At 36.0% G+C, this 16748-nt stretch overlaps 1 protein-coding gene across 1 annotated transcript in view; it reads right to left on the bottom strand.

Moving 5' to 3' along the window:
* Positions 1 to 2737: 2737 nt before the first annotated feature.
* The window catches only part of RTF1 (RTF1 homolog, Paf1/RNA polymerase II complex component), a 29150-nt gene continuing 15139 nt past the window's right edge, over positions 2738 to 16748 (bottom strand). The window contains exons 6-18 of the mRNA XM_070939970.1: positions 16072 to 16183; positions 14149 to 14284; positions 13582 to 13759; positions 12265 to 12347; positions 11829 to 11916; positions 11627 to 11734; positions 9795 to 9872; positions 8843 to 8964; positions 8528 to 8585; positions 7263 to 7340; positions 6399 to 6494; positions 6057 to 6168; positions 2738 to 5433 (exon numbers count right to left, since the gene is read on the bottom strand). Of these exons, the coding sequence (XP_070796071.1) occupies positions 5327 to 5433; positions 6057 to 6168; positions 6399 to 6494; positions 7263 to 7340; positions 8528 to 8585; positions 8843 to 8964; positions 9795 to 9872; positions 11627 to 11734; positions 11829 to 11916; positions 12265 to 12347; positions 13582 to 13759; positions 14149 to 14284; positions 16072 to 16183 (1356 nt within the window). The 3' untranslated portion in view covers positions 2738 to 5326. The remainder of the gene's footprint in view (positions 5434 to 6056; positions 6169 to 6398; positions 6495 to 7262; positions 7341 to 8527; positions 8586 to 8842; positions 8965 to 9794; positions 9873 to 11626; positions 11735 to 11828; positions 11917 to 12264; positions 12348 to 13581; positions 13760 to 14148; positions 14285 to 16071; positions 16184 to 16748) is intronic.

The following is a 16748-nucleotide window of genomic DNA, read 5'->3' on the forward strand; positions in this document are numbered from 1 at the left end:
CTCGCGCAGGAGGGGTGTCACGTGGGCACGAGTTGTGCCCATAACCACCCGCGCGGCCGCATTCTGGACCAGTTGGAGCCTCCAGGTGCTTTTCAAGGGGAGCCCCATGTAGAGAGCATAGCAGTAGTCCAGTCGGGAGGTGACAAGGGCGTGAGTGACTGTACACAAGGCGTCGCGGTCCAGTTCAGATGCCTTTACAAAATTCTCTTTAAGACATATGAGAATTCATAAGGAAGGGCCTTGATTGTGGAGCTTCTTCTCTGGAGTTTCTCTCCCGACCCCTTCCTTACTGCTTTTTTTTAATGAAGAAGGCTTATTTTAACAAAGAACACATTTTTGTATTATAATGAGGTATTGGACAGGACAACTGATATCAGATGGTTTTTGACTGATATTCATCCATTCCTTTGCTTTTTGTTTTTAATGTCAAAATATTATTTCATGAAAACTGGCATTCCAAGAAATACTTGGAAAATGAATAAAAAGACTTATTTTTTACAATGAATTCCAATGACCTTAAAAAGTTTTAGCATTGCAACCTACAGTAGCGTAGAAGAGAATTGAGCAAAAATTTGGTTGCTATGGGTAAAAAAGCTCTTTTTTCTTTGGCAAAAATGTCCGTTCATCCCTTACGTAAGAGTATGGTATTTTGTATGCTTGAATGGCATAGTTACACATAGATCATAGATCATCGAATTGCTTTGATCCTCCAAAAATATTTAAAGGTGTTAATATTTGATAAGCCAAATCAAGAAAAAATAAAAGCAAATCCCTTGTTTAATAAACAATTTAGCAGGAATTTTTTTTAAAAAAAATCTCAATGAACTGAAGCAATATTGTAAAGAAGAGCGGGCCAAAATTCCTCCACAATGATGTGAGAGACTGGTAAAAGTCATACAAAAAACATTTACTTCAAGTTATTACTGCTACAGGTGGTTCTACAAGCTATTGAATCATAAAGTGTTCTTAGCTTTTCACACATGGCTCTTCCATTTTGGTTTTCTTTTTGTATTAAAAAAAAATGACATGGTGTAATATGTCCTGTCTTGTTCATCTGAAGTTGTATTTACCTATTTTTAAGAACTGCTGAGGACCAGATGATTATTATGTCCTGATATGTAAAACCATAGAACTCAAAGAGGGTGTACTTTCTTTTTCACATGACAGTATATCTCAGATGATGTGCCATTTCTAAAACAACAGACAAGAACTTTGCTTTTTCCGTGCTACTTAGTGAAAGGCTATAGCTCTGGTTTTGCCAAATTATATTTAAGATTAGGAATAAATTGGAATAAACTGTCCCTTCCTGCCGCCCTCCCCCGATATATTAGTTTATAATATAGAAATACATGGCTACTCTAGGTAAAAGTGTTAATATAATTCCCATTTAATCCTGCAATTATCCTTGAATCCAAACATTCCTTGATTTGCTTCCTTATATTGTATATACTTATGGTTTTTTACATCAAAATCTGATCTGCAGTTTGCTTAATTTTTATGACATGTTTTCAAGACTCATTCTTACCACTACCGTATTCTTTTGATGTAGCAATCAGATTTACTGAATCATCCTATTGTCTCATTTGGCTTGCTACCACTTTGAGAATAAATTTAGGAAAATAATTTCAATGTTGCATGGTATAATCAAATACCTAATTATTTTCAGTACCATAGCCTAAATCTGAGCTAAGTTTTGGGGACCATGATTATTGCAGTCAAACCACGAATTGAAATTATTTTGGGAAAGCTGTTATATGTTGTAGTTCAGCTCCTTATATTTTTTTTATAATAAATTGTTGTAGTTTAGGATTGTTAAGTAATGGCTAAACACCATTCAGTGTTGGCCATTATTATGTATATTTATGATATCCAAATCTATTGTGATATAACATTTAAAGAATTATTTTTGTGGTACTTATTCTAGAATAAGGTAATTATAGACACTACTTTTTCCTCCTCTCTTGAAATTTATTCTGTATACCACCAAACTATTTTCACCAGTATTATAATTCTCATGGCATATAGCAGCTGATGTTGCCTGTTATTCTTTAATTATATATTTCTATCTTTATTTTGGGCTTTTAAAAATAGTAGCAGTTTATGGCTAAACATGCCGTGTTAACCAAATAGCTTTTTTGTTTTATGGGTGCTATTTACCATTTTAAAAATAATTATACTTTATAGCTGAAACTGCTTAACATTTTGCATGTACCTGATTTTGCATTCTATTGCAGAGGTGTGTAACTAGGGGTATATATGACTTGAAGAATATCTCAAATGGAATGAAATGTTTGTTTTAATATAATAGAAGCAAAACACTGTTAATTACATGGAAGGTAATCATATTATACATATATAATTAATACATTTCAATTAAGATAACTATTTATTTTGATCTACTCACTTCTGCCTATTTTTAGAGGACTGCTACACAGCATGTTCTCAAAGCTTAAGAACATCTTTCAAATTCAAACTCAGAAAGTATATTTGTTCTCCTGCTTTTATGTGACTGTTGAATTTCAAAATGTCAAGGAATTCCTAGTATCTTCCAGCTAATTTTGATCTACCCAGAATTGCCACAGTCATAAAGCATAGAAACATAATGTCTAATAAGTTAACTGAAGAATCACTTTGAAAGACTGGGATCAACTAGATTTGAACTTTTGACTGCTGTTGCTCAAAAATATGAATTGTGTATTTTTGGTGACTGATATCCAAAGGATTGAACGTGAGCATCTTTATTAAAACCAACCAGAGTTTATTTATAGAAGTCTATACATTGTAACGAATGCTGCCGAGACATCAATGAATTAAAGCAAATAAACCCATCCCTCCAAATGAGACTGTGGTGTCATCACTCACTGTCACATGCACTTAAGAGGAGAAAACATTACACCTTCATACACAATTAGTTCCATAGCTATCTGAGAAAAAATACTCCTTCGATGTATTATTCTCACTGAAAACGATGGTGTACAAGGACTCAACTATTACCTCTGTGAAAAACAGAATCTCATTTCTGAGTTTAGTACATAGGGGATACATTGGGACAGCTATCTCATTCGTGTCTTTAAATTCCCCACTTCTTTTGAGTAGTTTATCTAACTCAGTATTTCACAACCTCAGGAACATTAGGATGTGAGGACTTCAATTCCTAGAATTCTTCAGCCAGCATTCAATTCCAGAATTTGGTCCAGACATCTTAATGTTGCTGAGGTTGAGAAACATTGCTCTAACCCAACTGGAGGGGAGGAAACCAATGCTTTATTTACAACTTAAAGAGAAAAAAAAATTTCTGCACTTTGATTATAAGGCCAATGTCATATAGTCTACCTCTGGCTACAAAAGTCTGTCACGGACTGCCATGATATAATTAGGTAGAAACATAAGACGCTAAATCTTTGCTTGCTCTTTTCTTTCTCTCATGTCACAGCTTTATAGAAATTCTTGGGCAATCAAAAACTTGTAAAAGTATTGCAAATCTATTTTCCTACATCAGAAATATTGGTATTGGGAGACTGGCTACTACAAATGATATTGGCAGGGGGGGGGGGGAAATCAAGTGATAATATTGCTTATTTACACAGTATATCATGATGACTCCCAGTTATACACCGGCATATTCCAGAAATCCATTTAAAAAAATAACAGTCCACAAGAGCTTGAGAAATGTAGCTTTAAAAAAAAGAAAAACAAAGCAAACCAGAATGATTACATATTTACACAACAGTCCATAAAGCTGTGGACTATCTAGTAAATAAAGCCACACATTTCACACAATGTGACAAGAACAATCTATGGAGGAGTTTCCCCTCCCCTTTCATTTCATAGGTTTTACCCAGATACGTGTTCCCCTTGCATTAAATAAACAATTAAAGAAAAAAAAACAGATTAAAGCATCAAGAAGGATACTCACAGATCACAGCCACAAGATTCAAATCTCTGTTTAGATGTAACCATAGATATTCTGGGCTTAAAAATGCTTCATGTACAGTCTCCTTCTGATTCTTGGGTCAGGAAAATATCCTTTGTTTAGGTTTCCCAAACTGGCACTAGTGAAACCTCTCATTATTCATGTACTAAATTCAGTATAACCCATGGTAGTTCATTCTGAAATTTTTGATAAAATGTCATTTATTTACACGTTGATCTTTACCCCTGAGTGATTATCAAGCAGTCGTGTTTCCTATTCGAGCACACCACATGTACAATCCTTTGTTAAGGTTCACAACCACACGTGTTGTACCTACTAATGTTATATAGGTCAAATAACTGCAATTTAAAATAATCTCCCAATTCTACCATATTCTTCCCATTCAGCATTTTCCCCAAAAAGTATGCAAACGAAAACATATCTAGTCTAGCCTAGAAAAGATGAGGCTGAGCAGCAAAGGGGATGACCACACATATTTCTGTTTTGGGGAGGGGAAATGGAAGAGAAGATCCAAGTAGCAGCCAGAGAAGACATAGTGCCCTACCTTCCTATAACAGGTTATTCAACAGTATATATATTACTGTATTATAAAGCCAGATATGGGAGGGAGAGACGGGAGGCATTTTTATAAAAAGAAAACAGAGAAGTGTGAACTTGCACAGCTATTGTTAGCCAGGCCCTTTTTGTTTGTTTGTTTTTTAAAAAATCACATTTACTAAACTGCCCCTGCTGTCAGATGCTCAAATGTAGCTGGTAGAAATTCCAGACATCTTTAAAGAACTGTGACAAATACAAATTTACTGCAGGTTAAAAATGATAAAAAAACATCTGGAAAAAAGTTCACACAGCCCACCCCACCCCCACAAAAATGTACACTTTCACCCGAAACCTGTTTGCAAATATGTCCCTCTCCAAAGCTAGGAGCAAAGGGAAAGAAGAAGAGGGAAAAGTGCAGGTGACCTTCACAAGAGGTCTTGTGCCACTCGCGGGTAAATTCTCCTTGCCTGGGATGGTGGAAAAGCAAAGTGCTAACACTGCTCGGCCACCAACAGATTCCTGCAGAAATCCAGATTCCAAGTTAACACTGAATACAGACAGCCAATTCCAAACAGCTGTACTTCCAAAAGGAAAAAAAAACTCCTTCCCCTCCCTAAAAATAGCATGGATCCATATTTGTGTATCGCAGGAGGAAAGAGCAATAAGGGAAGTCTATACAGCAAAAAGTCAGTGATTTATATTACAAATGGCTGGCAATTTTAAAGAGTCTCTTCCTAGCTCTTTAGCTGCTGCTCCAACCCAAAAGGGTCAACTGAAGTAGAAGGGAAGAAAATAAAGGGGTGTAGAGGAGATCATGTAGCATGCAGGATCAGAAGCAGCAGAGAGTGGGAATGCTCAGATCAGTCCCCGCCTTTTCTTGTAGTCCTCTAGGTTCAGTGATCGCCGAGGGGCACCATCTTTTGCAGGGGGAGCCTTGGAGGTGATGGCCAGTGTTTTGGACTCTGTGGGAAGACAAAGTGCACAGAAACAAATAACTCAGCTGATGGAAGACAGAAAGCTGCTGAGTAACAGGCAGCCAAGCCAAAATAATTCTCTTTAGAGTAGGGTCCACAACCCCCGGTCCATGGACCGGCACCAGCCCGTAGCATGTCAGAAACCTGGTCCACACAAACAAACAAAGCTCCATCTGCGGGATGCAGGCAGTACACTAAATCACGCCCCCACCGGTCCACAGAAAAAATTGCGTCCCTACCAGTCCACAGAAAAAAAATCTCTCCACGGAACTGGTTCCTGGTACCCAAAAGTACGCTTGGGGGCTGCTGCTTTAGAGAGCAGACTTTCCTATCGTAATACCCCTTGATATGTTGGATTACAATTCCCAGAATTCTCATCTTTCAGTCCTTCTTTATTATAATTATTAATTTAGTGTGAAATAGGCAGCATGTAAGTTTGGTAAATAAATAAGTAAAATACATAAAACTCCTAATCAGATTAGCAGATGGTGGTTGGTTACCCACAACATTAGGTTTTTGCTCAAATACTACAATTTTGTGAGAGCTATCAGCAAAAGTTCCCCTTTTTCTTTCAGTTTGTTTTTCATCCCTTCAAAAGCAGCAGCACCTACCTGAACTAGGAACCTGAAGGTCAATTTTCACATCAAAATCGTGCACTTTGAAAAGATCCTCTGAGAGATCACTGGCTGATTTTGAATTCATATCTTTGTCTTTACCCTGGCTCTGAAAGAGAAATAAGTTTTTAATATTGTTAAAATAATATTAAAAGACTTGTGGGCTAAGATCAAAACTGCTGTTACTTTATATCATGGCTCAGGAATTCTGGGAGTTGAAGTCCACAAGTCATAAAAGGGCCATAGTTTCCCACCTCTGCCTTATATGATTAGAATTCTACAGAATTAAGACTGTTTAAAACTACAGGACAGGACATAATGAACACTTGGAGGACTTGCCTTGGTCATGTCCTTTGGAGCATCAGGTAACACAACAGATCCATATTTTGCATTTAGTCGAGCAATGATAGCAGCCTGTACAGCAGGATCCCTAGACTGTGGAAAAGAAGATTTATTATTGGTTGGACTACTATTTCCCTTTAAAATGTTATCCTCATTTGGTGTATTCAATAAGTATATATAATTAAAACAGAATGTACTGTCTTTTCAAATACAATTAATTTTCAGTAATTTTCAAAAGATTGCCCTAATCTTAAAACAGGCATTTGCATATTAATATCTCTACCACTTTACTGTCACTTAGAAAGATGGTAAAACAGTGCTCTTCCTCACACAGTGACAGTAGTGAATGGGACATTGATTTTGATATTGTTTTCTTCTGTTTTTATAATTTAAGCCACTTGGAATCTGATGGGTAAGCAATATATAACTAATTCTATATACTGTGTCGTAGTGGCACAGTCATTAGAATCCAGAATTGGAGGCTAAATCTGAATTCCCACTTTCAAGACTTCGATCCTGACCAGGTCAAGTTGACACAGCCTTCCATCCTTCTGAAGTGAGGACCCAGATTGTTAGGGGCAATATACTGACTCTGTAAACCATTTGGAGAGAGCTGTAAAGCACTATGATGCGGTATATACGCCTAAGTGCTATTGCTATTAGATGGAATTAAATTAATTCTGCTAAAAAATCTACACTTTTTTGCATCTGATTATAGACTAAAGCATTACATTAATTTTAATCCATATTAGTTTATGCTTACTGTTATGTGTGGTATTTGAATGGCGACTGATATCCAGCATCTCAGATATAAATACCTAATTATATTCTTCACTGCACTCAACTTTGCATTTTACTTACATTTGAGACTATTGTAGGTTTACATTGCCGTCTAGTAAAAGGATCCATTTGCTGGTTTTTCATACTGTGGCTTTCAGCCTTCAAAAATATAAAGTACAAAGACACATTTTTTATGTTAAGCTTCCCTTTCTCGACATTGCCTCAATAACATATAGAGATAGCACTAGCTTTAGAATCAGGCAGCCTGCTTCATTCCAATTAAGCTCTTGCTTAGGTTGGGTTCTTAGCTTCATAAGGTGCCTCTGATAAGTCAATGTAGGAAAAAGAACCACTCAAGAAGCTTTTGGACCTTTTATCAAAGGTGAGCTACAGTTCCTGGTAATGAAAAAAAAAATCATCTCTGCAGGTTATTAGATAGTTAACACTAACGTCCTGTATTTCTGATTCTTGACTCAAAGAATAGGTTCTAGGCATTCTGGATCTTAATTAGCATTTCTTAAATGACTGAAATGAAGACAACAATACCGTAGATTCAAAGAATTCTGAGTGGAAAGTAGCCCTACTTTTGTTCTGCAAATTTTGTGAAATATGCAGTGCCATAACAGATGGGACTGAGAACATTTCTTATGCTTCACACAGCTAGTTTGTAAATAGATTTTTATGCCTATATATGGTTATCACGCATAAAAAGTACCTCTGCCTCCTACTCCTGCATCTTGAAGACAAGGCATTTTTTCAAATGCTTGCTCAAATTCCGTAGAAACTCACTTTTTTGCCCATCCCAATATTTATTTGTAGCATTACCACTGCTAATTCAATCTCCTAGTTGAGATTCTGTGGAAGATCACTTTAGATTGAACCACTACTGGGACTTCAAAGTAATCCCCCATCGTTTACTAAGTGTGACATTCAGAATTAGCAACACTCTAATTTCAGGGTCTTTTTGTCCTTTAAAACAATGTTTCTCAACCTCAGTAATTCTAAACTGTGTAGACTTCCCAAAATTCCCCAACCAGCATGCTGGGTTCATTATCCACAAAAGCTTATTTTGCGATCCAACTTTATAAATGGACCAGGTAATTTTTTTCTTTTGCAGACTGCCATTTTTTCCAACACAAATAGTGTTATTATTTTCTGCCATCAAAAGTGAGTACTTTTTAATCAGCTCATGGCTTAGAACTCAAAAATATTAGTATGGCAGTTTAGAAAATCATATACAACTGAACAAAGCAGTAGTTTCCCCAAATGTATTTGTTAAATTCAGAAAGCCACTTTTTCAATAAAAAATCATTTTGTTTTTCCTTTGCTCCATGAACATTACTTACCACTAAAGCTTTTTCAGATTCCACAATATTCCATTCTCTATTTCTCTGGTTGATATAACTGAGAAAAGAAAGATATTCTAATGATTAACTTTCTCAATCTGCTGTCATAAAAAATCTTCTTCTAGAAGTCATATCCTAAGATGTATTCCTGCTTTCAATAATTGTAAGGAAGCATCATTTCTAAAAACGTAACAAATTTCTTATTAAAAATCATTAGCATGATTTCTCTGAAATAATATCACCATCAACCCTACCCTAAATTAAGAAGGGGATCTACTGATGTACTTCTCTTTCCAGGTTCTGTTAGATACCAACCTGATGGCTGAAATGTTTTTTGTTCTCTGACGATCTAAGGCTTCTGCTCTTTCCTCTAACTCATTAAGCTGGTCTTGAATCTGTTTTGCTCTGTCCTGATCTCCCATGTCTTCTGCCATGGCCTTTAACAAAGAATTATTTATTAGTATTGCACTCTTTCCATTGTACCAGCAGTAATGGTGAGAAATGATAAAACGTTATAAACAGGTTTTATTATGTTGTCACGTAGATCTTGATTTAAGAAATGTTTCAATAAACACATTCCTTGAATAGGTTATACCTAGGAATCAACCTAAATCAGACCCATAAGAATCTAACTGAAACATTTTTGCATGTTATATCTCTTAATAGGTAATGATTTTAGCTATTCTCTCACAATGTAAGTTGTAATATGCCACCTATTGGCAGTGATGAAAACATATGAAGATTTACATAGTCCTCAAGTTACGACACAATTGGGACCAGAATTTCGACCCCTAAGCAACGTGATTGTTAAGGAAGTCATCATGTGACTAAACCCAATTTCATGACCATTTTTACTGCTGTCATTAAATGAATCACAGGGATAGTTAAGTGAATCACACAGTCATTAATCAACTGGCTTTCCCAAGGAAAGAATTATGCCCTCTTTTCCATCTTTCTTTGCATCCCCCGCCTTCACTGTTTGCATCCTAGACATCTGTTGTTGCCAAGGAAACTCTCAGTTTTGTTTTTTACTCCTACCCCAAACATGTCTACTTGGAACAATTCTATTTGGTCTGACACAGGAACAAAACAATCCAGTTTCATTCTGAACCCGGAGCAAAACACCCAAAATATGCATTTTGGTTTATGTATGAACCAGCTGAAAACAGCTGCTCCATGCACAGCACTGTTTTAGGTACAAAGCAATTTTCTGTCAAGAAGCCCAAGAATTTACTGAAAATCTAGCACTTTAAGCATTACTATTTACCTTTTCTTTTAGTAACTGAGTTTTCTTCATGGCATAGTTTGGTGGTGCTTTTCGGAATCTCTCCTTCTCCTTTACTATCTAAAAATGGAAAATGAGAAACTCAGTATTATATTTAACACAAGTTTCTTGATGGTTGGCCAACTATCTCTGCAAATAATCCTTGTGGCAGTTTTTATTTTATTAAACTCTTTACAAGACATATTATACTGCTAATTGTATGGCCTTAACCCTGTATATCTTATCTATATTTATGTAGTACAATAATACCATTTCCCCAAAAATAAGACATGTACCGAAAATAAGCCCTAGCATGATTTTTTACATGTGAACCTAATATAAGCCCTACCCACCAAAATAAGCTGTACTTAAGAACCTGCGCAGTCAACCGACAATCCATTCCGTCTGATTGCTTGCAATGCTGTGTCCACAAGGTGAGGCGGGAGGCAGAGCCATCCCAAGCGCCCCGCACCAGCTTACCTTGGGGCCCCCACTGCCAGGCCATCCATACCCTGACACCTGCCTTCTGGCGGCAGCACTGGCAGCCATGTCCAGCAGGAGTCCATGTGGCCGCTGGCTCACTTCTTCTGCTTGCTTGCAGCTGCAACAGAGCAGGAGGCCGAGTGATATGCTGGTGCTGCAGCCACGACGCAAGGCAGGTGTCGGGGCATGGGTGGCTTGGCTACGGGGCCCCTGGGGTAAGCTGGTGCAGGGTGCGTGGAACAGCTCTACCCACCCCACCTCATGGCAGTGGCACTGGCGCACCACACAGTCTTCTACCCTGCCGCGAGCAAGCAGAATAATTGGGCCTCCCGTACATGGGGAAAAAAATAAGACACCCTCCGAATTTATTTTGGGGCCCAAAAGAAAATAAGACCCGATCTTATTCTTGGGGAAACACGGTGATAAAAAGATTTTAGAACATAATCCATTATGTTGCATAGTGGCTACAAGTCTACTGATAGACAAAAAACTATTAAGAGTAAACTCGCTTTAGGAATAATGGAAAAATTTATTCCTCAATGGTTATACTAATTAGCATAATATATATGCTAACATATGCACTTTTGTGTGAAGCGTCTCATAGCTACAAAAAAGTAAAAATGTATACTTTGGGAAATCTACACGAACATTTTACAAATTTATTTCTTCAAAAAAATCATAAATGAGCTGGAACAAACTAAATATCAAAACAAGATCATTGAAAGCAATTTGGGATTTGACAGAATTTGATAATCCTGACTGTAGAATATCTTTAATAAAGCTATTTTAAAATTGGAAATTAACTTGTCCAGAGATTATTTTTCCAGAGGTGATCGCACAAATTTCTCTTACTACTTTAAATTTCTTGTCTATTTTGTGTGTGTGCCTTTGAGTCAGATGCCTTGACCCTGGTGACTGCCTGGAGAAATCCCTGAAGTTTTCTGGGTTTTTTTTCAAAAGTGGTTTGCTTCCTAAGGCTGAGAATGTGTGACTGGCCCAAGGTCATCCCGCTGGCTTTGTGCCTAAGATAGAAATAGAATTCATAATCTCCCAGTTTCTAGCCTGATGTCTTAATCAATACATCAAAAAGGCTCTCTAAATACAGAATCTTTTTTTATTGTGATGCTCAATCTGAAAGGAAAAGTAATATCAGGAAAAAAAACAGCTCAGTATGATCTAATCAAAAGTACCGACTGTATCTTTCATAAGGTATAAATATGGCTTTCAAAATCACGTTATTTTTATAGAACCAAAATATGGCACTCGAGAACGTCTCTTTTATAACCTCACCTACCTTTACATTATGGACCAAATGAATGGTTCCAGCTCAAAAGTACATTTTCTTCATTTACCTCCTCAATGTCCTGGTCATTGAATTTATAGTTGAGGGCTTCTTTGATGGACACTTCTTTCTTGTTTATTTCGTCAAGGGTGGGTAACTGCATCCCAGCAGAAAACATCTAATTGCAACAAAAGAAAAAAAAATCTCATTGAATTTTATTCACTGCACAGCCCTAAATTATTGATAAAGCATTAGAAAAAGTAGAAACTTACGGCTTCCTTCCACTTCATGAACTCACTCTCTGTGAATTCCTGATTGGAGACAAACTCTAAGCGGAACACACGTTGGTCATTACCATGTCTTTGAAAAGAAAAAAATATTAAATTGTAGCTTTATTTATCACCCAAATTTTGGAGGAGGGAAGAGTGATCAAAGCACTCTTGGATTGATTACTTTTTATTAGTATTAAGTCAGTTCAGTTCTACTTTATTACAAGAAAATATGTTCTGAATGCACTATTACTACTGAAAGTAAACTATTGGTCCCAACAGGACAGACATTCTTCACTCCAATATTTGTTGGATTTTTCCTTACCCTAGAAACTTATCCTAAGATGAAATGTATCAATTTTCTCGATTCAGGATAATTACACACTTTTTATACAAGGATACCTCACCCTCAAGATGATAAGACTTTCAAATATCTCACCTTAACTGCAACCCTTTGTTTGTCCTGGTAGCTCCAAGCTGATATACTTTTGCTGTCTCTACAACACCAGTTATTTCTGCCACCTAAACAAATGGCAACAAAACGAAAAAGATAACTTTATATATATATATATATATACATTTTCTCAGCAAAGCAGAAAAATCAAAGCAAATCTAGTGAGAAATGATAATAAAAGGAGCTGAAGTAAAATGAAAGTATATTAGCTAATTTGCAATAATATTCTTAGTTTATCATACACTTGAGACAGGATTACATAAGAACTTCATTTAATTTATTATCTGATAAGAATGTACAATTTCTTCATGAATGGGACAGAAAAAAAAAATTAAAATTAAAAAAAGTTAAGTAAAGCTCAACAAATGTGTATATTCTTCATCTGAAACAACACAACATTCCATGTTAAATACTTGAAGATGGTTTGCAAATGGAGTAACTCCTTCCATCGTGGAAGACCAATATCTGGCAGAATTACTATGCCGATAGTCTTTTTTGTTCATTCCTCCATTCTTGTTTTAATTCCTTACTTCTTTTAAAAAGCTAATTTGGAGAACTTGTGTTCTCTCTGGATCAGATTTGATATAAATTATTTCTAGGGGAAGAAGCTGTAAAGGTTTCTTTCCTTACCTTCCATTTTAGTCTGGACCTATCCTGATTTTTTTTAATTGAGTTTGACTGCTCAAAAATATTTTAATTATTCAACAAAATTATCTATCTATCTATCTATCTATCTATCTATCTATCATCTATCTATCTATCTATCTATCTATCTATCTATCTATCATCTATCTATCTATCTATCTATCTATCTATCTATCTATCTATCTATCTCCCTCCCTCCCTCCCTCCCTCCCTCCCTCCATGCATCCCAAATATACTAGTAGGATAAATAAAGATTCACAACTCTTCTCTTTCCCTAAATTGGAAACGAAATCGTCACAAAGCAAACAAATGACTGAGAGAGAAACAGACACTGCAAATATTATTGGTTCATGCTGCCCCATAAATTCTCTCATGCAGCAATGTCAGTGTTACTCTCATTCTGGCATGTGTTGTTGTCAGGTAAGGAAATCTGGCCACGAGTGTGCACATTGGTTAGAAAATTATTTTTTAAAAAAGAAATACATTATTACATTGTATTTGCAAGCAGCAACTAAACAAGGTAGCTGTTATACAAGGAGTGGCTGTACCATTAATTACCAGCTTTCACTTCACTGTATTTTGAAAAAGCACCATGAACAAAATTTGCTTTTCTTATGACCAACAAGAATAAGGGAAAATACTCAAGGGTAGGCTTACTCTGTAAACTGGTTTGCTGTTGTGGTTTCCTATTCCAATGCGCACAAAGCAACCAGTGACTGTTTTGGCAAAGAAAGGCATGTGACACCATCGCTCCAATTTGTGTCGGGATAATCGAACCCGATTCAATTCTTCAGGTAGAGACACTGGTTGTGATTTAGGAGGAATTTCTTCTTTCCTGGTTTGATGGGAAAGCAAAAGCAACTGTAAGGAAATAATTCACATCTTAAAACAGTCTGAAATTACCGCATTCACATACTAGAAAATAAAAATGACTAAATTCATAAAAGTGCAGGCATTTTAATTAAATATATTGATTTTTAAATTAGGGGCTCAGTGAGCAATCTCTAGAATGCTGTGAGCACTATCAGCTTTATTATTTAACTAGATAAGGGAGCCATACATTCTATTATTTATTATATTTACATATCAGTTTTGTTTAAACAACCATTGACCAAACTATGAAGACAGAAATCATTAAAGTAGTAATGTAAATTTCCAGATCTAAAGGAATATTAAACATTCAGTTGTATCTGCTATATATCAAAGCAGATATTGAATACTTACTCTTCTTCTTCATCAGAAGATGAAGATCTGGAAGAATGATCAGTTTTCTCACTAGATTTATCATCTTCTTCCTCTTCTTCATCATCTGAGTATACTTCACTTGTCTTTAACGGTTGCTTCTTTGCAAGTAATTCAGCTACAATGGAAAAAAAGCACATCTGGATGTATAAAGCTGAATCTGGCTTAAGTCTGGTCCAATGCAATCTGCTCTCATTCTCCGATCTTTAATGGAGCACTTTTATGAATTCTGCCACATGAATATCCAGCACTGACAGTAAATTTAATGAGACGATGTAAGTGCTTGTAAATGAAGTTGGGCTACAAGTACAAATGGAGGATCCTGTTGATGTACCATCTGTCCTGCTGTTCTCCAGGACATTTTATTGAGCTCCTGTACCTTGTAGCATAAAGTAGGCATGTGTTAGATATCTTTGTTGTTTCAAAGCAAGTAAACATAATATTAAGATGGAAAATATTATTCTGAGTTGTCTGCTGTGGCCAGATTACTCCCTAGAACTGTCACCACCCAGAACATCTAGAAACTGAGAGGTCCAATTAAAACGGTCTGCCCCAGGCCCTTTTGGATCTGATGTGGATTTTTCACTAAGCTGACATTTCATCGAGTGCCAAAATAAGCTATGGAGTCTGGAAACAACAAGAGTATTTGATATAGTCACCGCCTAGTAATCTTTTTCTGTCTGCCAATCCCAGATTAGATTTCTGGGAACTCTGAGAGATGAGGCAACACAAGCAATGCTTGGAGCATCCAAAGAGGAACACAATAAGTAAACTTGACTGAGCTCATGTTTAAGCCTACGTGGAGAGAACAAAGTTTAAGAATCAATTTGTTGCCATTGTTATATCAGCGGGTTGTTATAAAATGGCACAATTTAAAATTGCATGCCATCTGTTTGGGAAAAATTAAACTGATGTGACTCATTCGCACATTTTTTCAAGAGTTGCTTAAATTTGAATCTAGAGTGATCGAGTAATGCTTTACAATGTGATCTAAGATTCATCTTAATGTATGGACTTCAATGAAGTGGGTATAGAATCTCTGATATTAGCTCTATCATTTATGGCTTGGATCTGTGTCTCTTTTTTGGCTTCTCTGGGTAACTGTGAAAGGCTTGATTAGCTGCACTTTGGGGAACTGTCAACATCTTTCCAGGAAAGGAAGTCATACCAGATGCCAGTGGGACAGCATCTTATGAAGAGGCTTTCCTTGGACCCAGGTATCTTGGATGATTACTGCCACGTTCCCAAAATAATGGTTGAATCCTTAGAATCCCCTAAGGAAGATGTTTATATGGACTTCTTCCATTCTAAGTTCAGGCCTAGGGTTGGGACAGAAATGGCATTTGTTGCTTGGGGGATGACAGTCAGGATCTGGATTGGGGAAACATTCTCCCCTAGCTCTATTTGACCAAATATATTTCTATGCAATAGTTTTGGAACTATTTGAAATAACAAGACAGGTCCAAAACAGCTCTTGGCTTTTTAAAAAAATACAAGGAAAATGAGTTTCACTTTAAGATAATTATGTTCACTGAAAAACAATTTAATTCAACTGTAAATATTATTGACATGAGAAATCTACAAGATATTTATGATAGGCAGTCATGTTGGTCATTGCACTATGTCCAGGATGCTACCATGCCTTTGAATACCACTGCTGGAGAAGGACTTGCTGATGGATATCTCAGAAGCATCTGGTGAGTCACCACGAGAAAAAGGATGATGGACCAGATTATGTTGTGCCTTCCTTCACAACTAGGAATATTCAAAACAGTCAAGGATGTCTTTCCATCTTATAAATGGTATATAAAGAGTTAGTAGGGAGCTCAGTGGAATCTATAGTGTATGGTTTATGTTCATCCTATCTTTTTTTTCTTTAACTAAACAATATATGGTTGAACTTACCTGTTCTGTTCTTCCTTTTCTCCCTTTCTGCTTTTAGTTCTTCCATAGCTTGGGATTTCTTATCCAATTTTTCATCCCGTTTTGACCGTCTCTCTTTATTATGTGACATTACCTATAGAAACATATAATTCCAACTATCTTAAAAGATATTTGGTTAGATTTTACCAAGAGATGAGTCTTTGCAGTAGTATTTTGCCTGAGGTTTACTCTTTTTATTTTGGCATTTTTAAGCAAAAATCTTTATTATTTTTCCATACTTCTGTCAATTTGTTTCATTCAAGTTCATAATTCATGCTGTTTAATTGATCTTTTGATTTTATTTCTCTGTACAGTATTAGCTATTTTATTGCAGTTTAAAATGCAGGTTATTTGAAGAACAGGAAATAAAATATATTTTTGCTGTTGGTGGAAAGGGAGTTTATTTTAATTTTATTAATTAGTATTAATTAATAAGTATCCTGCTTTTCCTCCAGGAGTTCAAAGTGACATATAATTTTTGTTAAAAAATAAAATAACATTTCTTAAAAAAATCCTTAGTGGTTATATCATTATTATAAACTAAGCAGCAAAATATTACTATAAATTGCACTATATAATTAAAAAAAAAATAAACCTAATCAGCTATGCAAAAAGTTATATAATTGTTTTTGAAATCCGCCATGAATTTGCATGAATTA

The sequence above is a fragment of the Pituophis catenifer genome, unplaced genomic scaffold, assembly GCF_029215685.1.
Source record: "Pituophis catenifer annectens isolate HBS135680 unplaced genomic scaffold, rPitCat1.0.hap2 SCAF_1, whole genome shotgun sequence".
NCBI classification, from domain to species: domain Eukaryota; kingdom Metazoa; phylum Chordata; class Lepidosauria; order Squamata; family Colubridae; genus Pituophis; species Pituophis catenifer.